This window comes from Nyctibius grandis, chromosome 3 (assembly GCF_013368605.1).
Source record: "Nyctibius grandis isolate bNycGra1 chromosome 3, bNycGra1.pri, whole genome shotgun sequence".
NCBI lineage: Eukaryota > Metazoa > Chordata > Aves > Nyctibiiformes > Nyctibiidae > Nyctibius > Nyctibius grandis.
This window is the reverse complement of record NC_090660.1, coordinates 24,277,010-24,304,954: the sequence shown is the minus strand read 5'-3', so window position 1 is coordinate 24,304,954 and position 27,945 is coordinate 24,277,010. Positions and strand designations below refer to the sequence as shown.

Below are 27,945 nucleotides of genomic sequence, written 5' to 3'. Positions count from 1 at the left end.
CTTTTTCTTGGAATAGGACACAGAAATGTGTATAATCCATCCTACTCCCTTTATTCACTGTAGTTTTACCCTTATATTTAAATACCTTTAAGGAAGGGATTCTTTCTCCTGTCATAGCTATCAAATGCACAGTAAAGGGTTGCTCAGGCCCATGTAATCAGGGATAATAAAAATAGATAGACCATAAACAGACCATAAACAGACCATAAAGGTCAACAAACAAAATTCTGAAAGGTGAATACTTCCAACACAGACATTTTATTTGTAAAAGAATTCTAACCATGATGTCATTTTCAAACCCAGAATTTCTATTGCTATGAATAATAAGGAAAGAAAGATCAAAATAGCAAGCATTACAAATTTGAAATACCTGTCCTGGTTTGGCATTTTCACATACAGATGTCTCGTATGGAACTGAAATTTCAGGAGGAAACTCGTTGACATCCAGGACATGTATTATAACGTTGACTTTGCTCGTTAATAGTGGGTTACCTATAAATGATTTTTAGGAGAAAAGCATTAAGGAATGCTATTTATGTTTGTTGTCATCACCATTGCCCATGAGCTGCCATAAACTGTTTTGATCCCAGTACTGTGACTTTAAAAGCCCTTGACTTCTGTTTATTTCTGACTTGTACTACGGAGAAATCAGAAGCAAACTTCTTATCAATTTGTACCAGACTGTGATCCATTAGTCTTCATGGAGTAAGGAATCAACCAACATGATTATGTTTATCAGAGCATAAATTAAAGAACTTGAAGTTGTACCTGTAATTAAAGATGCAAACTTTTCTCAGACCACTTTTCATGGAGTCTGTGGAAAACACTTCCAATTATTAAAGCTGAGTTCTGTTTTCCACAATGGAAGGCAGAAAATCATCATCGACATTGCTACTTAGCCACTGTTTACATCTTCAAGATATTAAGGAGGTAAGTGAAGCATACCCATTTAGAAGATGGATAAAAGTAAGAGAAAGATATAAAGAAAAATCTTGCTGAAAGCTAGACAGAGTCAGTGGTAAATTTAGCAGTGAAACATGTAGAGCTAGCATTCAACTTCTGGTTAAACAATTAGGCTATGTTGTAACAGTTATTTCTTTAACTGCGTACGTATTTGCAAGCAGCAAATACTTTTGTGCAAAAGAAATGCCAAAAAACAGTATAGATAATGCTTCTTTCCATTGTCCTACTAATGCAGGTAATCTTCATCAGTCACTAGATGCATTTTATAAACAAGTTTACCTGCAAATGCAATGTCTGACAGAAAGGAGACACAAATTCAATACAAACCAGACAATATTCTCTTTTACTTTATGTTGAGACCCCTTGCAAGAGAGCAGATACATAAAAAACAGTTTAGTTGGTGAGTCAAAAGGATAATTATTTTATCCTTTTGCATTTAAGAAGAGTGGCAGCCACTACACAGACACAGTTACCTGTTCAAGAAATCTATGCTATGCGTCAGAGTGGTGTAGGAGTGACAGCATGGGGTCATGGTTAAGTGCAAGAACAGTTTTCTTGAATCTTCAGACATAAATGGGCCCTTCAAATTAGTTGCATTACTTCATAGTTTGTATAAACCTTCGAGTACCATCATCTGTTAACATCTTTATGGTTCAAGGATATTATGGTAGTAGAAAATATGTAAAGTACTTTGACTAATGAACTTGTGAAACCAAGATATCTGAGAAAAGAGATACTGACCATTGAGTAGAACTGGTGATTCCTTAATCCCAGTTATGGTATGGAGGAGAAGATCTTGAGATTTAAGCTGAGGTATCTTTAGCATTCACAAAATTTGGGCCTAGAGTTAGAGGAGCTGGGAAGATGGTTTGGACAGGAAGGATTATGGTTACTTTATATTTCTTTTCAAACTTAATTAGTGCCTTGATGATGGGAAATCAGAAATAAGATCTTATGCATCATATCTATTTCCTCTTTTGTAAGATGCAAAAACCATTTCCATACTAGGTAATTAAGCAGCACACTGAGGAACTTTTTGAGCACTGGACTGTGATTTTTTTATACTGTTATGTTCTTATAGCAGCCCTTGGCACAGTTTTGGCCTGGGGCAACTAGTGGTCTTGTGAACAATTCACATGCATGTGATGGAAGCTAGTATGAGTGAGGGACCACTCTCAAAGAATCGATTTACATGTGGGCACCCTGTTTAGAAGGTAGGAGTATTTAATGGCATAGAAATAGGCTATTAAGTGCCAGCTGGCCTTTGTGCTTGAAATGAATGCAAGCTATGTTTAATTTATTAGATTGGACAAGTCTGTGGGATCAAAAATTTCAGAAACAGCAACCTTGAAGTCAACTAGGGTGTTGATTTACTGTAAGAAGAAAAAAAACTACAATGAAATATAGTCAGGGAGCAAAAAGAAGTATGGAGAAACTGGGAAGTGAAATGGGGGAAAAAAATGTGAGTCTGAAACATCGCCTCCCTGTTAATGCACTTTGTTCTAGATAAAGGATGATTTTTTATTTCTATGCATTAGTAAGGGACCTTCTGCATTCAGCTGACTTCATGCCTGTGTCATCATCTGCGTGTCAGCAGAACAATCATCCACCTCCCACTTAAAAAGATCTCTACTTTGGGACAGACTTCTTTAACAAGGGCAAGAATAAAGTTATGATGTCTTGTGTTAAACATGACAGTAGGCTATCCATCACTCCATGCTGGGTACACTTCTGAGATGTTCTCAAGAGTCTGTTGTGCTGCTATTTGGAGACAGATTCACAGACAGTATTTAGATCATATGTTTGGAATTTTTTTAGGGTCAGAAATAGAGTTTACAGTATAATGATACATGCTCAGAGCTGGTCATTGCATAACTTGGGTAGAATAATTTCCCTTATCCCAGTTCCCTATGTGGAACCAGCGGCTACTGTCCATATGCAAGACATACTGTGTTAATGCTGGGTAACCAGGACTTCCCTGTCTGTGAGTGTACAAGTTGACACAAGCAAGCCTAGGACAAGCAGATTTCATAATTAACTGTTTGCTAAGGGTCCAAGTTCTGCCTCTCTTTAAGCTGCCAACCTGCACCATGTCTGGTGTAGGCAAGGATGAAGGGGCAGGACCTGGAGTTTAGGGAAGAATAATCTCGGTGTACATATATATATATATATGTGAATATATATGTCAAATAAATGCAGAATGAGGACACTGGACATCAAATCATTTACAAATTCCCAAATAAACAGGGTTTTGAACTTTTTTTTTTTTTTCCTCCACAGTAGTCTATGTCAGCAAAGGTTACTTTAATAAACACAAGGTAATTCTCTTCTGTCTTATATTTGAAATGTATTCCTTTAAAAATTATAATTTCTGGTGATTTAGTGCTAATAATAGTCAGAAGTATCACCTTGTAAGAGAAGTCTAAGTGGTACATCCATATATACAGTTACATTAATCATTTGTCTGCTGCTATGTTTAGCTGTCTAAACTGCATGCCATGTGTGCCATTGTTTGAAAGGTAACTTGATTGCTCTAAAGCCATAATATTACTTCAAGACTTTACTGACTGTGAGAAAAAATGTAACACAAGCATCATCTGTGATTCGGACAGGATTTAATTTTGAAGCTACAGAAGAAAAAAGGGGAACAATCACATAGAAGGCCCCAGGGCTCAGGCACAGGCAGGGAGTCCATGCAAGTCTGCTTGTGACCTTGGCATCATTTTCCACATATAAAGAAGTGATGGCAAAGCTGGTTTAATTTATTTTTCTCTTAGACTTGATGGGGATAAAACTGGTGGTCTTTGTTCATAATTGGCCTGTTCAAGAAAAGGTAATTTGCAGAATGACCATTAGGATGTGTCTAAAAGGTGGGATTTTGTTGTTTTTGTTCCTCACAGTGAGAAGGCAAAAATGCATATTTTTAGCAATAAAGCTTTTTAAGTAACAGAACTTAATATGCCTATTACTCCTTTGAAGTCTGTTTATTTTAAAGAGATAAGGTCATGGAGAACTGAAAATACTTATGTGACAATAGTGTCCATTGCAGCAGGTTTAAGCAACTGATTGCAATTCTGGGCCACTTTCCTTAGGTAATAATGTATATGTCAAGGCACTGTTCAGAGCACTTTTTCTTGATAAGAGATGGCTTTTTCCGTGTTTCTATGTCAGCACTGAACAAGAGGCAATTTTTTTATAGCAGAAATTCTACAAATATAGTAATTCCCCCCCACGTTTTCTTCAGATGTTTTCTTCTCTCTAACCTTTTTTGATTGTGTGCAGTGTGTCATCCCTCAAACCCCAGCCTTTATTTCTGTGCTAGCTCTTAGTCAGACAATTGCATATAAGGTTTTGACAGTTAGTATACCTCAAATCCTCCAAAATATTGCCAATTACTGGTGTAGTACCGGTATGACAATTGTTTTTAATGCTATGGATAATGGTCAATGTATAAATATTTTGAGGTATGCTGAAATGAATCACAAATATGTCTTAGGTGTAGATTCGTAACTCGTCAATTGTTAAAATTGAGAATTTCATAATATAGCCTACTTACTACAGCTCTACATAAAAGCGGTATTATTATATATGTGCTGGGAAGCTGCACAGTCAAGTAGACTTGGAGGTTTCAGCTAGCTTTAATTACTCTTGGGAATAATAAACAGATTTACACCAACTTTACTAAAACTGCTGCCTTACTGCAGAAAATATTTAGAAGTCTTAAATGTTCTTTGTCCACCAATAAATCTAACTAGTTAAGCTTTACTTATGTTTAATATGTTTACTGAAACATAGACCATTACAAGACCTCCCTTCTGCATCTACCTGTCTTTCAGTTTCTCTGGAAACAAATTACAGTTCTGCTGGACTTTCTGTCAATATATACACGCACATGTATCTCCATATACTCAATCACTTGTGATAGATTAGTCTCCTCTGTTAGTGTATTCCTTTTCCAAGTTATGGATAAAATTACAGTTTTCATTTGACTGGTGTCCTCGTTATATTTTCAGGCTCCAGGGAGTGAGCCTATGGGTTCTTTTTTGAGATAGCTACAACTTTTTTTGAGATAGCTACAAATTTATTTTCTTATTTTAAATAATGTATACCTTCTTACTTCCAAAATCTCCCTCTTCCTGTTAGTAGCATGTATTATTTTTTGAAGACTCAGTGCCAAACAATACATTGAGGAAAACAAGTTCTTTGCTTTAGAAGCTTGCATTTCTGGACACATAAACAATACAGAATGAATGAGAAAGACAGCGGGGGTCCTCTTCTACAGCCTGTTGATGTCAACAGAAAAACTTCTGTGGCCTTAACACAACCACTAAGTGACCAAAAGACTTGTATTCAAAGGGTGGTATACGCCTGTGAGAGTTTCGGTTTGACAGGATTATGAAGGAGGAATGCTACACGGAAGGATGGCAATGAAGAAAGCTTCAGCCACATAATACAGTGGAAGAAGGGAGTTCTTATCAAAAAAAAAAAAAGCTAGAAGAAAAAAGAAATTAAGAAAATGAAGAAATGAAGAAAAAGATGAAAAAACCCACCACAAATCATATAGGAAGAGAAAACAAGTGGTTAGGCATAAAGTTTTGGGCAGAGAGAAAACATAAGAGCAGAGATGCAGCACACAGATCGATTCATTTAGGGCCTTAAATCTTGATTTAATTTTAGTGTACTTTTTGTCTGAGAATCGAATGAATCTTTAAATTTTTCTACCTTAAAAAAGCAGATTGACAGACTTGTTATTTTACTAACCTAATTTCATATGAAGTGAAATACAAAATCAGAAATAAGAATTGGAAGGTCTCCATACAGCTCCTCATGCTCTTCATGCTGACAAAATGTTTTTCAGCTTCTGAGGGAACTGTGCCTACATGAGGGCTACTAGAAAAACCTTACCATACAGGGCTGTTTGAACATCACACTTAGCCTCACAATGAGTCTGGCAAAATGATATTTATTGGCCCTTCTTAAATAATCTCTTGGTAATACATGCACTCTTTACAGTATATTTATGCTTGAGCACTACATTCTGAAAAAAATAGCACATTAGCATATTAATTCAGTTTGTGTCATACTTACTAACTTTACTTGCAATTATAGAGAAATTGTACTGTGCTGTGCTTTCTCTGTCCAGTAATTGATTAGTAGCAATGGTTCCTTCAGTAGCATCTATTGTAAAGTAACTGTCCACATCATTTTTCCAATCGATGAAGTATCTGTATGTGAAAAATATTAAACAAAGTAGATGCAAATGTGCAAAGATTACTAATTTATCATAACAGCAGTCTAGCTAGCTCAAGTTTTGTTATTTTTCTCTTCGCAGCTAATAGCATCCTTGCAGGAAGAAGACAATAAAGAATGATTTGTTTATTTATTTTTTGCAGAGTTGGAATGCTCAAGGGAAAAGGGGATATAATAAAAAATTTAGTACTGCTGATGTTCAGATTATTTCAAATCTTTGAGCTCCCAAGAAGATGATGCACAGTTTCTGTGACCCTGATCGCTTACACCAGTCACTTTGGAAATCACTAGATAGGTTTAGAGGGAAAAAGAGAAAAGATATGTGAAATAGTGCTTAAGGTATGAGCAGCAATGAAGAAGGATCAGATCTGGTCTCTTTACATCCATTTGTAGCTGCAATAGGCTGGTAGTAGCCTCACTGGGCTTGCAAAGAGGTGTCCCAGGGGACGTTTGCAGGTTGTTGGCACAGTCTACTCAAAGATCCCTCACCTAAGGGATGCTGGAAGAGTCACAGTATGGGAGACAGAGAAGAGTGTGCTTATTCCCCCACATCTATAGGTGCAATAAAAAGCTCTTTGCCTTTGGAAAGAATAGGCAACTTTCACTGGAGTTGTGAGGAACAGGGCAATGTTGCTGGTTTTTTATTCTACTGAGCATTTTTTTGTAAAAAAGTATGAACATAGAACAGATTCAAAACTTAAAATGTGTACTTATTTGTTGTTTTTCCCTAGCAAGGAGTTAATAGAAAGCAGAGATGTGCTTGTAAACATAGCTGCTTAAAAGCAATCTGATAATTATCCCAAACCCATTTCCTTTAAATGCTAATTAATTTGAAAGTCTGTTTTCACATTTGATGCTACTGTTTGTAGTCATAACAGAATAATAATTTTTCTGATGCAGTGCCGCCAGCTACTAATTTACTTTTCATTGTTAGTCTCTTCATACCTTGATGATGTTTCTCAAAAACTAGGCAGGATGAAATTGAGAAAGCCATTTGTGAGCAGTAGGCAATAAGAACAAAATGGCCCTCAACAACAAGTACATTTAGAAGATCACAAAGGCCAGAGGACTGTGTCTATGACACCTCAATTCATGTAAACCAGTGAGAATAAGAATAAAAGTTAGCATTTCCTTCTCTAATTAGTGTGATTTATAGAAAGAATATATAGGGAATGTAATGATAAACACGATGTTTGTTGCTGTAGAAGGAAGCAATGGTAGAAAGGGGTATATGGCATATTCCCAAAGAAAATATCTCAGATCAGGATTCAAGAATGCCAATAGCTCAGGAACACTTGAATAGTAAAAAAATCACAAATAAGGTACCATGCTCCTTTGGAGACATTTTATTTAATCAAAATCACAAGAAAATCCTATCTGTAGGTGAAATACGTTATTTCATCAACTGACAGGCATCATTACCAGTTCACCGCTCTATTTGAAAAGCCTCAGAAACTATTTGCTAAAGGCAGCATGTATCCTTTTACACAGCTGAGCAGGCACATTTTCTTGAATATGATAATATTGTCTACCCACATTTGTAATTTCAATTTCATTGTTCAAAATTTGGTTAAGATAAAAATTATGAAAAATATATAAGCCATTTATTAGAAATATCATTACACCAAGACACTCTTTCAGGAACAGCAAAATTACTCTTTCAGGCTTTGCATGTTTAATAGATTATAATTTCTTCAAAAATTAAATATGCAGCCACACATAAATAAATGTGATGGAAGCATGAGAAAGTAACTTTGCTTATCTTTCCCCTTAGAAAGATGAGTTTTGTCCAAGTACCCTACACACCACAGTACAAGCCAATGAAGAAAGTACAGGACCTAATTCAAAGCACAGTGTAGGTGATAGCCTCCTTTACCAGGAGGCTTTGAAACTGCAGAAAACATATTCAGTTTGAACAGTTGTGTTTGAAGTTGAGTTCAAGCATGAATATTTGTAGGATCAAAATCTGATCTGATCAAAAACTATCCACAAACATTCATGCAGGTGATTAACTTCATGCAGAGGCCCAGTATGCCTGCTCCTAAACATAAGCATAAGCAGGATCAAAGTCCACAATAAACACTGCAAGACTAGCACACTCCTGTTGAAACTAATGGCAGAATTCCTCTTGGCTTCAGTGGGATTGGGATCTGTGGAATTCAAGTTTGATAAAAACAGAACTGTAACAGTTCTTCCAAATTAATTTTCGCCGGTGTTAACACTATGGATGCTATTATGTCAGCACTGTTAGTATTGTTAGACTTCTTTTTTTTTTTAACTTTGGCATTATCTTTAAAGACATCCCTTCCTTCTCTCTCCATGTGCTGCACATATGGTAAAATCAGGGGTGGAGTAGCCAGTCATTTCAGCATCTCTCATCCTAAGAAGCTAAATACCCAATTAGACTACAGAGGGAAGAGTAGGAAGAAGTATTGGAGATGTACTGCCTAAAATATATATATTACAGGAAAAACTGCAAACAAGTAGCCATTCTTCCTCTTTTCATTGGTTGTCCATGTGCAGCATCCATGAAAACATATCTGGCAGAAGATCCTCTTACAGACAGCTCTTATGGATATAGTATTGCTTCCAGATTCTTCAGTAAGCCTGTAAGGCTTAGGAAAAAGTGAATGGGACCCCATCTGGCTGCTTTTCAAACGTGAGTTTTTGGAACATCCCAAAGAGAGGTCACTTTTGAGGAAGGCCCTAAAAGAAGTGTAGGTTCCTTTTACAGCCCAAAAGCACTCTCTCATACAGTCTGATGCTCAATGTGGGATTCTTTGTAAGCAGCACAGCAAGAGTCTCTTTCTATGGCCAACAGTATTGCCTGAGCTCTCTTACTTGCAAAAAATGCTTTCAAGAAGAGAAGAAATGGGAAAGGGCTCTTCAACCAGAAAAATCAGTAACTTTCCAGAGATAAACCCAGGTATCTGGGACATAAAGCCTGACATTTGTTGTTAGATTGTGACACAGAGGAACTCTGTTGAAATACTAGTTTTAGGACAGCTGTCTAGATCTTCTAGTCATGGTCTAGCAGTTTGAAGCAACTGAAGCTGGTTTGTTTGACTGCTCAGAGTCCTTGCAAGACAGATCATGGAAAACTGCACTAATCCCAAGAGGCAGCTCTCTCCTTGAAAAGTTAGGGAGAACAGGCACAGCCTTACTTGTTGACATAGGACACAGCAGTATTACTTTCAGAAGCACCTGAACAGGCCTGCCTGTCAGCTCTGAGTACCGGGACATTGATATATTGTTTATATTCACTGACGAGGAAGAAACTTTGAACTGTATGTCTCCCTGAAAATACTTCCCAGAAGAGGATAGTATTCCAGGATGTATTATTGAAGTGGCAGGAGGATAAGTGTGGAAGGATATACCTTTGCTAACATTGTTTGGATCTCCCCAAGAATAGCTGTATTTGTATATCAAATAAGATAGAAGAGTCAGAATGGAAACATTTTGTTTTTAAAATACTAAGAGTGAAGTCTGAAGGACTCTCATTCAGAGTGTTCGCAAAGACATACACTGCTTTCTTAGGAGCTCCAAGAATAATTTGCACTCATCTTGGCTAAACGGTGAGGCTGTGTGTAGCTCATGGGGTCTCACAGAGCACTCCCCTGAAAGAGGGCTCATCTTTTGAAGAGCAGAGGACAATGGGGAAGACTGTGTTGACTCTAGCTGCAGCACAGAAGACAGCAGAGTGCTTAATGAAGCGTTGATGAATACACGAGTGACAGCAGATCACCTTTGTGAGGGTAACAGGAACTCTGAGCTGCCAAGCAGACAACTGTAGTTGCCTCAGACTGTTATACCATGAATAAAAGAACTGGACAGCTGTCCTGCTGCTGCTATAGAAACATGTGTGACAACGTGCTCAGGAGGGATGGGACGTGGCAGCAGGCTAAGGAGGCTGTGAAGCTCAGGACTTGGGTTGTGTTTTTTGGTCATAAAACTGTAGAGGGAAAGACTTCCCCTGCCTAGCAGGGATGGCCTTGGAATCAGTGGGGTCCATTCTCACCAAAAGTTAATAAACCTTGCCAAAGTCTGTCTTTGTTGTTCTATCTTGATAGTGGCAGCAGTGGCGACACAATGCAACAGAGGAATCGCATAACAAGTTACAGCATGCAAGAACTTACAACATATTACCATCTTTTTTTTCTTTTTTTTTTTTTAGTTGATCCTTAAACATAATACAGAGCATGCATTTGTGTGCCCATGAATTGGCTCTTAGTGGGGATTTCACCAGCTGTTTCCAAATTTGCAGAGGAAAGCATACTGTGGCTTGGACTAAGCTCAAAAAGGGAAGCTTAGGAGAAAGTTACAAGATCCTTTTCAAGTTAATAGCCATATTTTTCTGTTTTACAATATTCAGCTGAGTATTCTAGTCTTGCTAGTACTACCTTGATACCAAATAACCTACACTGTTACAGTTTCATACTCAAATCTCTCTTGCAGTCCATATATACACACGCATATAAAATTTTCTGTTGATATTTCCACCAGCTAAAATGTATTATAGCCACCATTGTTGCTCAGTATCATTTTCTCTTCTCAGCTCTCTTTTGATAGGGTTTTATTGCCTCCAAAGAAGGACAGTTACAAAGTATTGGCCTAAGTATTTTGTTCTATGTTTTTCAAGGATATAGGGACACCTTTGTACAATGTGTTTGCATTTGCTGGGATTGTTCTAGTGACGGAAGCACTCTCAGATCTTCTTTCGAAGAGGATGTCATAAATGTAGAGAAAGTAAAAGTAACAGAGAATCAAGAGGACCAGAAAAATTTACAAGGTGCACAACTTCGACACGGTGAAAGCTGGGTCATATCAAGGTCTAAGTGCTCTCTCTGTCCTGAATTTCTAGCCCAGAGGCACCCTGATGTAGTTATACTTCCTTGTGCTAACATGTAGCTGACAGCTACATCCGTCCATACAGAAAAGCAGCATCCAGGCCTCACACAAGCTGCTTTGATGTTGTTTCAGACTGGAAGGTCTCACAGACTAATTAAAGGAGCAGAGTTGCAATACCTTGCCCATATACACCCATACCTCCTAAAAAGTAAGAGCACAAGCAGGAACAGTCTTGTGTAGCTCTGCCATATCACTGGTTATGAGGTGCATGAGGGGACTTATGAATCTGGAGAAAAAACATTTGTTTACAGAAAGTTTTCTTTCTGATACTGGACCTGAAAGATGAGTCGATGAAACACTTGGTAACATGGCTAAACTCTGATCATCTGAAATGGAATATGCCGTTCTTAAAACTTGTTCATGATATTAACTGCCTTTCGCACCGCTGCTGGAGCCGGGTGGGTGCAGCAAGGGGCGCTGAGGGGGTGGCAGGCCCGGCCCGGCCCCCCGCGGGTTCCCCGTCAGAGCAAGTGAAGCGGTGAGTGACCTCCCCAGAGATCAGTGCCGGGACCTACGGAGCGCGGCAATCCAGATAGTGAAAAATGCCTAAAAAGAAGACTGTCGCTCGTAAGAAAGCTGAGAACCATCGTGAACATGAAAAGCAGATAAGGGCTTCAAGAGCCAACATCAATTTAGCCAAACATCCTTGTAATGCTTCAATGGAATGTGGTAAGTGCCAAAGATGACAGAAGAATAGAGCTTTTTGCTACTTCTGTAACTCTGTTCAAAAATTACCCATTTGTGCACAATGTGGAAAAACCAAATGCATGATGAAGCCTTCAGACTGTGTAATAAAACATGCTGGTGTGTACAGTACTGGACTTGCAACGGTGGGTGCAATCTGTGATTTCTGTGAAGCTTGGGTGTGTCACAGGAGGAAGTGTCTCAGCACGCATGCGTGCATCTGCCCTCTCACAGATGCAGAATGCATCGAGTGCAAAAGAAGTGTCTGGGACCATGGGGGCAGAATATTTGCCTGCTCTTTTTTGCCACAATTTCCTCTGTGAAGATGATCAGTTTGAACATCAAACCAGCTGTCAAGTTTTGGAAGCAGAGACATTTAAATGTGTATCCTGTAACAGGCTTGGGCAGCATTCATGAATGCGTTGTAAGGCTTGTTTTTGTGACGATTATGTGCGAAATAAGGTTTTCGAGCAGGAAAAAGGAAAAGAGCCTCCCTGGCCTAAATGTGGCCATGAAACTCAGCAGACAAAGCATCTGAGCATGTCAACACGCTCTTTGAAGTCTGGCCGACAGACTGGAGGTGAAGATGCAGATGGAGCTTCTGGTTATGATGCCTACTGGAAAAGCCTCTCCTCCAGCAAAGCTGGAGATGCAGGTGACCGTGAGGATGAATATGATGAATATGAAGCAGAAGATGACGATGAAGATGACAATGATGAAGGAGGGAAGGATTCAGATACTGAGACCACAGATGTATTCAGCAATTTGAATTTAGGAAGGACCTATGCTAGTGGGTATGCACATTATGAGGAACCAGAAGATTAAGCTTAGTATGCTGGCAAGCTAAAGACACTTGGAAGGAGCCAAGCAATGCTTCACTTTACTTGTGTACGTGCCAGTAGGATAGCTCTATCAGGTACTTACATATCAAAGTTAGAGAGTAAAGAGTGTGAGACTTCTGCAGTAACTCCAAGTAAGATTTTTTTTTTTGGTATAAACCAATATTGGGTTTGGAACTGGGGAAAAAAACAGGAATATTTTTATTCCCCTAAGCAACAGGAGTGGTTTTGTCCTTGAGTTACTGAATATGATGGTTCAATGCCATTTTCCCCTGTCAATACAAGAACGCGGGAGGGCTGTGCAACTTGTTTCCATTTGCTCATCAGAAATTGTTATTTTTTACAATAATGTTGTTAACTGATTCCATAAAATTAATGTAGTAGTGGGTTGGTTGACTGCATTTTTTTTCGGTCTGCACAATAAAAGTCAACTGAAAGATTAAAAAAAAAAAAAAAAAAAGACTCCTTCTCTGGAAACATTCAAAAGCCGCCTGGACGCGTTCCTGTGTGATACGATCCAGGTAATCCTGCTCCGGCAGGGGGATTGGACTAGATGATCTTTCGAGGTCCCTTCCAATCCCTAACATTCTGTGATTCTGTGATTCTGTGATATTACAACCATGCAATTCAAGCCGGGAAATGAGCAAGGTAAGACATATATAAGTGTGTGTATTTTAGAGGAAGAGAAGATTACTTGCAAGCTAGACTGGAAGGATTAAGGCAAAATACCACAGAAGTAAAACTGTAAAGGAGTTTTAGTAGAGTGCTAAAACAGAGACGATAGGTATGGTGCAGTGATGGTGAACATGAGGAGTAGATCTCTGACCTGCCCAAGATGCTGAAAGGAATAGTGAAGAAATGATGTTGTCCACACCCTTTGTCACTGTATAGTAAGCAGGGAAGGGAAGCATGGATCATGTCCCTAGAGACACTGTTAAGCTGAAGGCACTCTGACCAAACTTGCTCTTGCTGCAACAGGATGCACACACAAAATCATCTGAAGGAGTAAACTACGTTATTCAATTGGATTTGGCAAGAAAATGGAAAGGAATCATCCAATTCAGTGAGCAGTAACACATTTAACATTTAATTACTGGCTTTCCTTTTTATTTTACTGTTCCACAAATAGGGTACAGTAATTGCAACCAGGCTTTTAAAAGAAGAAAAGGAAAAAAAAAAAAAGAAAAAAAAAAGGTGAGGAGGGACATTCCTTTAATTTTTATTTTTGATACAGAGTTGTCCTTTATCATCCGTGCCACTCATCAGAATAAATATTCTTGCCTGTATTTCAATTTCTATTGTGGAATTGTACCTTAAGCAGACCCACATGGTGAAGCTAAGAAAACCCAAACCACAAATTTTCTGTGTACACTCCGAAAAATTTGGCTGCCAACACCAGTTTAGAAAGCATCTGATTACTCTAACTACAGCCTGTCAAACCCAAGCACTGGAATGAAGTATTTTAGATGTAAGAAAATTCCTGAGATGATGAGATAAAAAGAAATATCATTTCTAAGAGAAACTATTCTTTTCCAACCCACAATTTTTTCCAACTTCAAGTACGTACGTAATGCCTTTCCCTCTAACTGAACCATATTGGAAAGAGGAAAGATTAAGTTTAATTTCGCTGAAGGTGCTCTTCTCTTGGGTCACCAGTCCCTTTTGATCTTCCTCAAGCACTGCATCCTTGCCCAGTCACTCTGGAAAGCCCTTATGGCTTGTCAGTGGTGTGAGGAAGAAGTGCCTGCAGCTCTCAGATGGCCTGAGGCACCTCTGAGAGTGCTTGTGTCACGCTGCAGACACCTGGGGAGCTGGTTGGGATGCAGGTTTTGATTTAGGCAACTCATTCAACTGAGGTAAAGGTGACTTTCTCAGTCCAGGCTGCATCATTGGTGTATTTCGGTGCTTGAAATTGATTTATTCAGTATCACCCACTTCAGAGGTTTCAGTTTGACCACTTTGAGAGAATTGCTACTGAAGGTAGTTCTGTTGATAAGGAGCAAATGAGCAATACGTATGAAATGTTAATATATGCAAATTAGCTACTCTGAACTATGAATCTTATATGATTAAGGGAATGAACGAATTTACAGAAACACAGACTTTTTCTGCTTTGAGGGGGAAAGATCATGGGAAGAAATGGGAACAACAACAACAAGACAAAGTTAAGGCTGATCTTCAAAGGAGGAAAGGATTACCGTCCTGGTAATTTCTCTCCTGTAACTGAAGGCTACATTTTGTATCATGTAAAATATCAGATCTTCAGGCCAAGATCCTTAGAGATAGCTGACTGACTGACTTCAGAAGACATGGATTTAAGTGATTCCTCTTTTTCTTAGTAAATTACTTGGTGCCTCATTGCAAGGTGTATCCTCGAGTTAAAAAAGGCAGTGGCAATATGAGCTCACCACAATCAGAAATTAGGCATTTGAAGGTTAATGGCTTCTCATTATTGTGCCTTCATGCAGAACAGACATTTCCTCAAAAATTCCTGTTGATTTTTTTAGTTTGAGAGGGACAAATAACCTGTTTGACAGAAGTGCTTTATAAAAATATCAATACTTGTCCCAACTCACACTTCATTCATTGATGTAAAGCACATTCCTTACTCTGGTACTTAGTGAGATAGAACACTGATTTTTGGGAGAAAAATGTTGCAAAGAAAGGTGAGGGATGAAACAATTTGCTGTAATGTGATACATCACTATTTGTGAACATGAACTTGAATTGTTTAAACTGCATTCACTTTTATTTAAATATTGAACTGCAGATAAATTAAATTCAGAGTTTATGCCAATTTAGGACAGTTAAATACCACCCATCATATCAGAAATAATAGATGGGAATCAAAAAAATTTAGAAATATAAATGAAAGATAGTAAGATTCATTTGGGAATCGTGATCAGTTAGGATTTTTTGTAATTCCAATACATATATAATTAAATAAATGAAAGAAACATCTAAAGCAGGAGTGGCAAAAGGGTTGAGGGACTAGAAGAATACAAATGAAACTTTAGGTGTGGTTTGACTACCTGAAAGTCCAAAGTAATTTTCATGAGTAGAATAATCATGTGCTGTGGCTGGAAATTAAGAGATTACTACACATAACCAGGTTTTAAGAAAATGACACCTCTACAACAGAATTTTGCCCTGGGCATCATGTCACTAGACAGATATCAACAAATTGGACATAGTTTACAGAAGACCAAGGAAAACGGCCTTGTGTCTAGGCATTGTGAGTTATAAGGAAAGATTAAAAGAACTAAAATATGTTTAGCTTGGATAAGAGATGACAAAAGGGAGACATGATAATGGTCTATAGATAGCTGATGGGATTAAACACCTAGAAAGGAAAGGTATTATTTTGTTCAGCACAGAGAAGCAGAGGGGCAAAATTAAGAAAGGGAAAATGTTATACAGCGGTGATGTATATTATGCTGCACACAAGCGAAAAGAAATGAGTTCTGTCACTTAGTACCGGAAAGCTGAGCTGAGTAAAGTAATGGAGACTATGCAATAAGAGAAATTTCTAGAAAGATGGACAGAATAATCCTATTAGTCCCTGTAATGTTAAATTCTGATACATAACACTAACCAGTATCTTTATGCTAATCATACTCAGTTACAAATCTACTCTAAGATGTAGTTCCAAATATTTTAAAATATAACTAGAAAAGTTTTTTTTTAAAGACTGAGTTATTAAACAGTAGAGAAACAGAAAACTCACTACTACAATGAGAAACAAGAAATGCAGACTTCAAGTAGGCTGGAAGAGATTAAAATGTTAGAGAATGTAATGTGTTGAAGCATGCAAACCACTTCGTGTCCTCCAAAATCCCATCCTGCCAGCGAAAGTTCCTTCCTGCAATTCCTAAGATGATCCATTCACTGAGTTATCATTGTGTAAAACTCAGAAAAATTGTATCACCATATGTACATACATATATATTTGAAACACTAAGTCAGTTCTTTATTGCTCTTTTCGAATGTATGTGCTGAACTCTTCTGCTGATTACTGGAAGTACCTTCCATTCCAGTTAAGACTGAGGAATGATTGTTATGATTTTACTAAAAGTGCAATCAAGAATTTTTAAAGCAAGTCCTCTGTAGACTACGCATGCTTAGAGAAGCCATGAAGCTCAAACAAGTATACTTAGATGTAACATAACATTTTATTTTCCTGTGTTAAATGATACAGTCATCTGAGTTATCTGTTTGTAGGGCTAAATATGATAGATTTCCACAGTCTTCCTCAGGGCTGCAGCACTTGAATCACTATTAAGTTACTTTAGTTTCTTTTTCATACCTTCGTTTGATTAAAGATTACCCTTGATTCTGAGTCTTGTGGTTTTCTATTAACTTAAAAATGCTGTCTCATGAGGTTTTACAAGAGCAGCAATGGTAAATATCCGTTTTTCTCCTCTGTGCAGCATGATAATATGAAGTAAGGTGCAATGCACTACTTGCCTAACAGTAGCAGACAACCACAGGGCTCCTTCTCATGTTTTTTTAAGTTCCCTTTACACTGTACAACCCAGCAACTGTTGTGCTGTATGCATACAAAGTATTAGATGTATAAAAAATTATATATATGTAATAATAAAATAAAAATACTTTTTTGTGAATAAAACTCTGTTAATATAAAAAATAAATTTCTAAATATAATGAAAAGAAATAGGATCTCTCTTGTGCAGAACTGCTAGTTTTAATACCCTGGTTTTAATACTGTGATATTCTGCTTAGAGAAAGTAGATCCAGTCAAACTTATCTACTGTCACATAAAAACGTAATCTTATCTATTCATAGCATGAGTTATTAGAAAAATGTAACGCTAATAACAGCAAAATAACATTTGAAGTTTTGCTGTAAAATTTTCCTGTCATTAACCAAAAAATGTAAAGGACGTGGTAATATTCCAAAGTGGCAGATGCTGTTCTGCTCGGTTGCCTTTTTTTGTTTATATGTTTAAATAATTTATTAAGCCATCATGTCCCTTAATGTGAGCAGAAGCTTTCTGTAGCTTTGCTGAATATGTTCAGCACACTGCTGAGGTCTTAGAGGTCAAACCAAAGGAAACCTTGACTGGTTTGCTGTCAGATTTGTTTGCTGAAATCTGGAAGAGCCCTACCCATGCAGACACATAATAATCTCAGTGCTTAATTTTTTGATTTTTTTTTTTCGGGGCGGGGGGGGGAGGCGGTGGTGGAACTGGGCATGAAGAAAAAAAAAAAAAACCACAAAAAAACAAACCAACAAACTAACACCAAACCCAACAAACAAAAAACAAACCCTAATTGAAATGTGAAAAGGAACCAGCACCACTATTCAGTACTATTTATTGCCAGTAAGTCTTAAAATCTCTCCTAAGTGCCCGGTCAGACAGTCACAGCAGGGCATCTGCTGCTGCTCCAGGTTAAGTGGTTATCATCTCCTACCCTCACCTCCTTCCAGTCAGTATTAGTCCTACAGTTCTCCCAAATGCAATTTATTTTTAAAATGAAATGGGCCAGTTTGTAAAGAAGTAGTTCGGTTTCAGTTGTTTTCTAACCTAACTTGTTTCACAAATTGGGTTAATGGGCAGTTGCACTTGCAGAACCGATGTTGATAACCCTCTCATGGTTGATGCTTTGAAATGAGCATCTCAAGGTTGCATATACAGATGCAACTAAAATACAAGCAGACAATGTAGTTGGTCTAATTTGCTCTACATGCCTTTACTGTCATATAATAACACAAAACCCCAAGGTGAGCATAGGTAGAAAGGTCTTAGTGGCATTGCTTTGTTCACAGGTAGGAAAAAGTAGAGATGCTTGTGTGGGCGATGCTATGTAAGTGGCAGAATTGCCTTTCATATTATACCACATCACATTTGCCACACCTAAAAATAAATACACCTCCCAATTTACTGATACATTAAAATATTTCTGACAGTTTTACCATGACTTTTCCTTTATCATTCCACTCAAAATGCCATATTTCTTTATGATTTTGTAGAGATTTTCGAAGGTACTGATGTAAAACTGTTGTAATAGTCCAAGTGAGTGTTTTTGAACATCCCGCTGAAGTGACGTATCTAGTCTTTTAGTGGAAACACAGCTTTGTATTTGTTAAAATATTTCAGCTTAAAAAGCAGAGAATTTTAGATTATTTTGATAGAAGCCTAAGTAAGTTTTTGTACCCCTCTGTCCCCTTTTCCACAGGAGTTCAGCAGTGTAATGAGTCTGAGAGGAGCGTCAGGAAGGGTGGGCACAGCAGCTCGTGCAGAGAGGGCCCTGCCCCTTCACACGAGGGCTGCAACCCGCTGGTGAGGAGCTGAGAACAGCAGGAGCCATGGCAGCCACCCAGCAAAAAGCTTCCCCCTCAGGGTCCCTCGCGGCCCCGCCAGCTGCAAGACTAGATGCAGCCACCTGGACAGAGCCTGCGAGAGCACACGCAGCCGTCCGGGTGCCGGGCTGCAGAGTGCCTGAGTTTCAGGCCAGTATCTGACAGCAGCAGCAGTGAGCACACCTATGGGAGATGATGTGCCCAGGTAAAGGAGCTGCTCAGCCTGGTGACAGAGCTTCGGGAGGAGGTGTCCAAGCTGAGGAGTATCAGGGAGTCAGAAAGGGAAATTGATTGGTGGAATCAAACTCTACCATCTCTGAGACAGATGCACCAGCTGACCACAGTGCAAGGGACAAAGGACCCCCTACCCCCTCGTCACCAGGCAGAGGGAGGACACCCAGGAGACAGGGGAGAATGGAAGCAGGTTACTGCTCGGGGGGGCAGACGAATCCGCTCTCAGCCTGCCTCTCCTTCCCAGGTGCCCTTACACAACAGATATGAGGCCCTGGAATTGGTTGGGCAGACAACTGATGATGTGGATGTAGGCCCTTCTGGGGTGGAGGGGTCACCTAGGCAGCCTACCCCCTGCATCACAACCACTCATGCTAAGAAGAAAAGAAGGGTACTTGTCATAGGTGACTCCCTTCTGACGGGAACAGAGGGCCCCATATGCTGACTGGACCCAACCCACAGGGAAGTCTGCTGCCTCCTGGGGCCCGGGTAAGAGATGTCACTAGAAAACTCCCTAGTCTGGTGAAATCCTCAGACTATTACCCGCTATTGGTTCTCTGTGTCGGCAGTGAGGAGGTAACAAAGAGAAGTCCTCAGGCAATCAAAAGAGACTTCAGAGCTTTGAGGTGGGTGATTGAAGGATCAGGTGCTCAGGTAGTGCTTTTCTCCATCCTTCCAGTAGGAGGGAAGAATATTGAATGGTTTAGGCAGACCCAGACAATTAACACATGGCTCCGAGGCTGGTGTCACCAGCGGAACTTTGGGTTTTTCGATCATGGGATGGTCTCTTCGTTGCCAGGTCTACAGACTTCCAATGTGACGCATCTTTCCCAGAAAGGGAAACGGGTATTTGCTCAGGAGCTAGCAGGGCTGATTGACAGGGCTTTAAACTAGACTGGAAGGGGGAAAGGGGCAACACCAGGCTAGTCAGTGACAAGACACAGGATAGCATGACACAGTTCAAAGAGATGAGTGCTAGTGAAATTCTTCAAACTGCTCCACAAGGTGATGGGCACAATGGACTGCATTTGAAGTGTTTCTACACAAATGCACGCCGTATGAGAACAAGCAAGAGGAGCTAGAAGCACTTGCCCAGTCCCAGGGATACGATATTATTGGCATAAGCGAAACCTGGTGGGATGAGTCCTGTGACTGGTGTGCCATGAGGGATGGTTACAGACTCTTCAGGAGGGATAGGCAGGGCAGGCGAGGCAGGGGTGTGGCACTGTATGTAGTGGAGGGGCTGGAATGTATGGAGCTTACAGTTGGCGATGGCACAGTTGAGAGCCTCTGGGTAAGGGTTAAAGGACAAACAAATAAAGCGGATGTTGTTGTGGGAGTCTACTATAAGCCACACAGCCAGTATGATGACTCAGATGAGTATTCTTTAAGGAACTAAGGGATGCATCTAAGTCATCTGCTTTGTCCTTATGGGGGACTTCAATTTGCCAAATGTTAACTGGGAATGCCGCACAGCTGGTACAAACAGGTCCAGAAGATTTCGAAACCATCTGGATGATAACTTCTTGGTTCAAGTGTTAAGGGAACCAACCAGGAAAGGGGCCTTCCTCAATCTCTTGCTTGTTAACAGAGAGGGTCTTGTGGGGGAAGTGGCGATTGGTGGCTGCCTTGACCATAGCGACCACGAAGCTGTCAAGTTTAAAACTTATGGTAACAGGACGAAGACTACCAGCAAGACCTCTACTCTGGATATGAGGAAAGCAGACTTCAGGGTGCTCAGGGAACTACTTAATAAGGCTCCCTGGGAAAAAGCTTTTGAAGGGGCTGGGGTCCCTCAGTGCTGGTCACTTTTTAAATACCACCTCCTAAGAGCACAGAATCAAGCAATTCCAAAACATCAAAAGTCAAGCAGACGAGGCAGAAGGCCAGCCTGGCTGAGCAGGGATCTTCTTCTTCAACTACGGCAAAAAAAAGAAAGTGTACAACTGCTGGAAGCAGGGTCAGGAGACATGGGAGGATTACAGAGATGCTGTTCGCCACTGTAGGGAGGAAATTCATGCGGCCAAAGCTCAATTAGAGCTGAAGCTGGCCAGCATTGTGAAGGACAATAAAAAGGGCTTTTTTTAAATATATTGGTAGCAAAAGGTAGGCTAGAAATAACATTGTCCCGTTACTCAACCACTGAGAAGAGACTGGTCCCATCCTCTTGACACCCGCCCTTAAGGTGTTTGTAAGCACTGATAAGATCCTCCCCTTAGTCTGCTCTTCTCCGGGCTAAACAGACTCAGCTCCCTCAGCCTCTTCTTGTAAGAGATGCCCCAGTCCTCTGATTATCTTTGTAGCCCTCCACTGGACTCTCTTCAGTAGTTCCTTATCTTTCTTGAACTGGGGAGCCCAGAACTGGACACAGTACTCCAGGTGTGGCCTCACTAAGGCAGTGTAGAGGGGGAGGATAACCTCCCTTGACCTGCTGGCCACACTCTTCCTAATGCACCCCAGGATACCATTGGCCTTTTTGGCCACAAGGGCACATTATTGGCTCATGGTGAACTCATCCACTGGGACTCCCAGGTCCTTCTCTGCAGAGTTGCTTTCCACAAGGTCAACCCCCAACCTGTACTGGTGCATGGGGTTATTCCTCCCTAGGTGCAGGACCCTACACTTGCCTTTGTTGAACTTCATGAGGTTCCCCTCTGCCCAACTCTCTGTCCTGTCCAGGTCTCGCTGAATGGCAGCACAGCCTTCTGGTGTATCAGCCAACACTGGAGCAAACACTTCTTGTCAGAATGTCCTGTGCCTATCATCTTCATGCCTTTCATATAACACACAATCTTCCACACAAAGAAAATGACACAGTTTGAGTTTTCTGCATACTACGTGACTGGGTTCACAGTCCTTCACACATGGCTGCATACTTCTGCATTTTTAATCAGGAGGGTGAAGGATTAGTGATTTTAGCCATCAGTATCTTACCTGATTTGGAATGAGTAATATCCGTGCAAACAAATTATACTTTGCTCTTTTGGAGAAAATTGACTATTATGCAGAATTAATTGACAAGGAAGCAGTGGCTGCAGACAGCTAGACTCTAACGATGTTTCAGAGTCAAGCAAGGGAAGCTGTTAAACTTTTCATAAGCCTTATAAATCTTACATAAGAATTTTAGTAAAACACACTAGGCAATATAGGAAATAAAATGTGCTGCAGTTCAGTTATCAGACCTTCCAAACTGCCAGCTCTGTCTGTCTACAAATTCCTTGCTTCCTCCCCTCTCTCCCTTTAAAGATTTTGCTCATTTGCTTATCAAACCCTTCAGTCAGCTCCATTGTTTCTCTGCATTTCTCATTACTAGCTGAGTGTCTTATCAAAATCTGCTGTCATTTGGAAAATGCATTGTTTTTATTCAGTTTTAACATCATTTTTCCTGCCTCATTGAGCAGGCAGAACTGCAAAACAGCCAGGCAGAGGGAAAGCTTTCTCCTACAGTTTAATTAAGTCTCAGTTGTTTAGACTGTGAGCAGCAGTAGAAGGCACATTGGACTTAACCCCTTCACTCCAGGCACAGCACTCAATATTCCTATGGTGGGAAAGCAGTAGAGCACTTCCTCTACCAGCACCACAAATTATAGGCCCTGAACACCATTTCACCCTGATTTGGAAAGATGTACATTTGCCCTCTGCACTACTGCCCATGGTCTGTTCTTTCCACCTTCATCCTGCACGAAGGACCCGCCACCCGCATTCACTGAGGCACCCAGGCACTGTAGTGTGTATCTCACATTTGGTGAAGAGGAGAGCAGGGCTCCTGCTTTGCTGGTTTTAGGTGGGGAAAGAGCGTGCTGGGACTGGGCATCTGGATGTGTATCAATATCTCTATCAATGGGCAGAGGGAGTATAGAAAGATAGGGAGCAAATGAGTCTGAGTGGAACCCCCAACCCTTAAGAAAGATAAGAGGGGGAAAACAGAAGCGATGACTCCATCAGATATTCAGCCTCAGCAGAAGATGAAACTTTATTTTGTACTTGGGTGCGTGTGACCTGAACACCATGGGATAAGACAGAGATGCTTCCTGGGCCTCTGTTCCCATGCCTGGCCTGAAGTGCTTTGCCTTCTGATAAAGTGCTAAGGTAATAAGTAGCATAACTGCTATAGAGGAGAGCAGGCCTAGTGGCATAAATTCAACAGGAATAATCTTTGATTGCTATGCTTTTGCATCATGTAAATATTAGCTTTGCTCTGTATCTTTCGGATACTAAAATCTGAACAAATCTCATATTTTTCCCCAGAAAAAAAAAAAACTGAAGTAAAATGCTGATGCTGAGACAATCAAAGAAAAAGCAAATAACAGCAATCATGCTGACTCTAGAGAAAACTGCAGCACACAGTAGAGGATTTATCGCTTGCTTAGATCCTCAGCTGGGACTCACTTGGATTGTCAGCTGGATCTGCAAGAGGAAACACTCCATGAAGTCAGGAATTGGAGGCTGCATTGTTGCTTTGAAGCTGGTTTGGTGAAGCGCTCATAAAGTAAGAGATTATTCAGGACAGCTGTGACCCTGCAGGAGCTGCTGCATGTTCCTTTTTCATTTCTCCTCCCCAATCCTCTGCGTGTATAAAGGAACCCAGAATCTGCAGCAATCAATATAAGTATGGAGACATCTTTTAAAAAGTTTTATGAATTTCATGAGGGCCCCAGGGAAAAGTTGCTGGATAAGCATCTCCTTGCTCTCCCTTGCACATTGATGGTCTGACCTGAGCCAAGTCAGGTCCCATCATTTGCCTCTAAAATTGGTTCTTCTCCTACCTGAGCTGGAATTTCTGCACTGTTTCCTCCATACTATTTTCTGATTTACTGCCTAAACAATTTGTTATTATAAATCTGTAGACGACTTATTTACATGAATGCTGACAGCAGTCTTTGCAATTATTTTCTTTTGTGTTTGTGCATACTGAACCTCAGCATTGTATTTAGATTATCTTTGCTCCTTTTTCACATCCAGCCATCTTAGATGATCCTGTGCCATTATTTGCCACACTCTCTGTTCCATCTTAGAAAAGATCACACAGAATCACAGAATGTTAGGGATTAGAAGGGACCTCGAAAGATCATCTAGTCCAATCCCCCTGCCGGAGCAGGATTGCCTAGACCATATCACACAGGAACGCGTCCAGGCGGGTTTTGAATGTCTCCAGAGAAGGAGACTCCACAACCTCTCTGGGCAGCCTGTTCCAGTGTTCAGTCACCCTCACCGTAAAGAAGTTTTTCCTCATATTTATGTGGAACCTCCTGTGTTCCAGCTTGCACCCATTGCCCCTTGTCCTGTCAAGGGATGTCACTGAGAAGAGCCTGGCTCCATCCTCGTGACACTTGCCCTTTACATATTTATAAACATTAATGAGGTCACCCCTCAGTCTCCTCTTCTCTAAGCTAAAGAGACCCAGCTCCCTCAGCCTCTCCTCATAAGGGAGATGTTCCACTCCCTTAATCATCTTCGTGGCTCTGCGCTGGACTCTCTCTAGCAGTTCCCTGTCCTCCTTGAACTGAGGGGCCCAGAACTGGACACAATATTGCAGATGCGGCCTCACCAGGGCAGAGTGGAGGGGGAGGAGAACCTCTCTCAACCTGCTAACCACACCCCTTCTAATACACCCCAGGATGCCATTGGCCTTCTTGGTCACAAGGGCACATTGCTGGCTCATGGTCATCCTGCTGTCCACTAGGACCCCCAGGTCCCTTTCCCCTACGCTGCTCTCCAACAGGTCTGCCCCCAGCTTGTATTGGTACATGGGGTTGTTCTTGCCCAGATGCAGGACTCTACACCTGCCCTTGTTATATTTCATTAAATTTCTCCCCGCCCAACTCTCCAGCCTGTCTAGGTCTCTCTGAATGGCTGCGCAGCCTTCCGGCACATCAGCCACTCCTCCCAGTTTTGTGTCATCAGCGAACTTGCTGACAGTGCACTCTATTCCCTCATCCAAGTCATTAATGAATATATTGAATAGTACTGGTCCCAGTACCGACCCTTGAGGGACTCCGCTAGACACAGGCCTCCAACTGGACTCTGTCCCATTGACCACCACTCTCTGGCTTCTTTCCTTCAGCCAGTTCACAATCCATCTCACTACCCGATCATCCAGACCACACTTCCTCACTTTAGCTGCGAGGATGCTGTGGGAGACCGTGTCAAACGCTTTACTGAAATCGAGATAGACCACATCCACAGCTTTACCATCATCTATCCACCGGGTTACATCCTCATAAAAGGCTATCAAGTTGGTTAAGCATGACTTCCCCTTGGTGAAGCCATGCTGAGTGCCCCTAATGATCCCCCTATCCTTGATGTGCCTAGAGACAGCACCAAGAACAAGTTGTTCCATCACCTTTCCGGGGATGGAGGTGAGGCTGACCGGTCTATAGTTACCCGGGTCCTCCTTCTTGCCCTTTTTGAAGACTGGAGTGACATTTGCTTTCCTCCAGTCCTCAGGCACCTCTCCCGTTGCCCACAACTTAGCAAAGATGATGCAGAGTGGCCTAGCAATGACTTCCGCCAGCTCCCTCAGCACCCGCGGGTGCATCCCATCAGGGCCCATGGATTTATGGACGTCCAGATTGCTTAATTGGTCCCTGACCCAGCCCTCATCTACCAAGACAGATTGCCTCCTGGTCTACCTCAACACTAGAGCGTTGCCCCAGTGGTGCAAGCCCAGCTACTACCCCATCCCCCTTCGAATCTAGTTTAAAGCTCTCCGAATGAGCCCTGCTAATTCCTGTCCCAGAACCCTTTTGCCCCTACGACATAAACCTTCCCCATGTATTACTGTCACGCCTGGTGTCTTATAAAACCAGCCATTATCAAAGAACCCAAAGCCCTGTCTGTAGCACCAGTCTCGTAGCCAGGCATTAATAGAGAGAATCCTACTATTGCATCCCACGTCATCACCTGAAAATGGAAGGAGGGAGGAGAAAACAACTTGTGCTCCAGACTCTTTCACCAACCGTCCTAGGGCCTTGTAGTCTTTCTTCATCCCCCGCAGACTACGGGATGCAGCTTCTTCCCCACCTGTCTGGAAGATCAGCAGGGGGTAGTAGTCTGTGGCCTTCACCAGGTTGGGGAGTTGCCTGGTGATATCCCTGATTCGGGCTCCAGGCAGGCTGCAGACCTCCCTGTGTTGGGGGTCAGCTCTGCATATTGGGCCCTCAGATCCCTTTAGGAAGGAGTCTCCAACCACTAAAACTCTTCTCTTCTTCCTTGTGGAGGAGGTAGCTATACGCCTGTCAGGTTTTTCTGACTGTGGTGGGACCTCTGATATAGGTTGCCTCTCCACCACATCCCCATTGGACCAGCTGTATTCCACTAGGGCTTCATATTTATTGCTCAGAGGCACCTGTGGAGGCAAGGTAGGCAAGGAGGACACTCGCCTTTTGCCACGGCCATAGACTTGCCTCCACTCACTCCTCTCCTCTAGGTTATTGTTTTCCACCTGAGAGGGGCAGAGTACAGGGGTCCCTCGATCCTGGGAGCTCTCCGGCAGGTGCTCCCATTTTTGTTGCAGGGAGGGCAGAGCCTGGCTCCACCAGTCTATCTCCATTTCAGCCTCCCGAATGCTCCTAAGCCTTTCTACTTCGGCTTGAAGCCTTTCAACCTGGCTTTGCAGCTGTGCCGCTCGGCTGAGCAGATCATCTACTTGCTCACAGCGCACACAGCCCCCTGACACCACAGAGACGCTGTAGCATTCCCTGCAGCCTGTGACCTGCACCATTGCCTCCTTCCGTGGGAGCTCTGTCTGGGTTCCCACATCCATTTTGGTCTTCTTCCGCCGGGTAGATACCATTGTTCTTTCACTGAGCTGGGAAATACCTGTAAGTGACACCCGTGGTTCACAGCTCCTTGGCACCTTCCTCGCCTTGTGCACTGGGAGGGAGTCAGTGCCCAGATGGAAGTCACAGAATCACAGAAGAGTTGAGGTTGGAAGGGACTTCTGGAGGTTTTCTGGTCCAAATGCCCCGCTCAAACAGGCCCACCTAGAGCCAGTTGTCCAGAACCATTTCTAGATTTTTTTTAATATCTCCATGGAGGGAGACTCCACCACCTCCCAGTGCTCAGTCACCCTCACAGTAACAAAGTGTTTCCTGGTGTTCAGAGGGAACCTCCTGTGTTTCAGTTTGTGCCTGTTGCCTCTGGTCCTGTCAGTGGGCACCACTGAGAACAGCCTGGCTCTGTCCTATTTGCACCCTCTCTTCAGGTATTTATATGCATTGATAAGAACTCCCTGAACCTTCCCTTCTCCAGGCTGAACAGTATCAGCTCTGTCAGCCCTTCCTCAAAGAAGAGACACTCCAGTCCCTTCATTTCTTTGTGGCCCTTTGCTGGACTCTGTCCGGTATGTCCATGTATCTCTTGTACTAAGGAGCCCAGAACTGGACACTGTAAAAGTAGAAATATCTGAGATCTGTCTGCATCTACAGTCAGGATGTGACTGAAAGTTCCAAACACATAGATCCCAAAAAGTGTATAACTCTCAAAAACTCTGTTGTTTAAACTTCGTTAACAAGCCTGCAAGCAAAAAAAAAAAAATAATTACCAAATATATACTAAACTCTATATGCAATAATTATTTAAACATAATAATAAACTTGAGCATTTTAGGACAGGAAAGTAAGGCAAATGTTTACAAACAGACATAAAGGAGAAATTCATATTGAAAGGACCTGAAGTCTGACTTGGTTGTGATGGTTAAAACAGTTATTCTTCTGGAAAGGGACGCAAGATCTTTCATTAAAAA

The 27,945-nt window shown here is 41.3% G+C and overlaps 1 protein-coding gene and 1 pseudogene across 2 annotated transcripts in view; one reads left to right on the top strand and one right to left on the bottom strand.

Moving 5' to 3' along the window:
- CDH12 (cadherin 12) overlaps nucleotides 1–27,945 on the bottom strand; it is a 184,378-nt gene that overhangs the window by 10,919 nt on the left and 145,514 nt on the right. For both annotated transcript variants that reach the window (XM_068397004.1, XM_068397005.1), the window contains 2 exons: nucleotides 6,052–6,188; nucleotides 371–492 (listed from right to left, as the gene is read on the bottom strand). In XM_068397004.1, coding sequence (XP_068253105.1) covers nucleotides 371–492; nucleotides 6,052–6,188 — 259 coding nt within the window. The remainder of the gene's footprint in view (nucleotides 1–370; nucleotides 493–6,051; nucleotides 6,189–27,945) is intronic.
- LOC137661462 (zinc finger protein 330 pseudogene) lies at nucleotides 12,140–12,752 on the top strand (annotated as a pseudogene).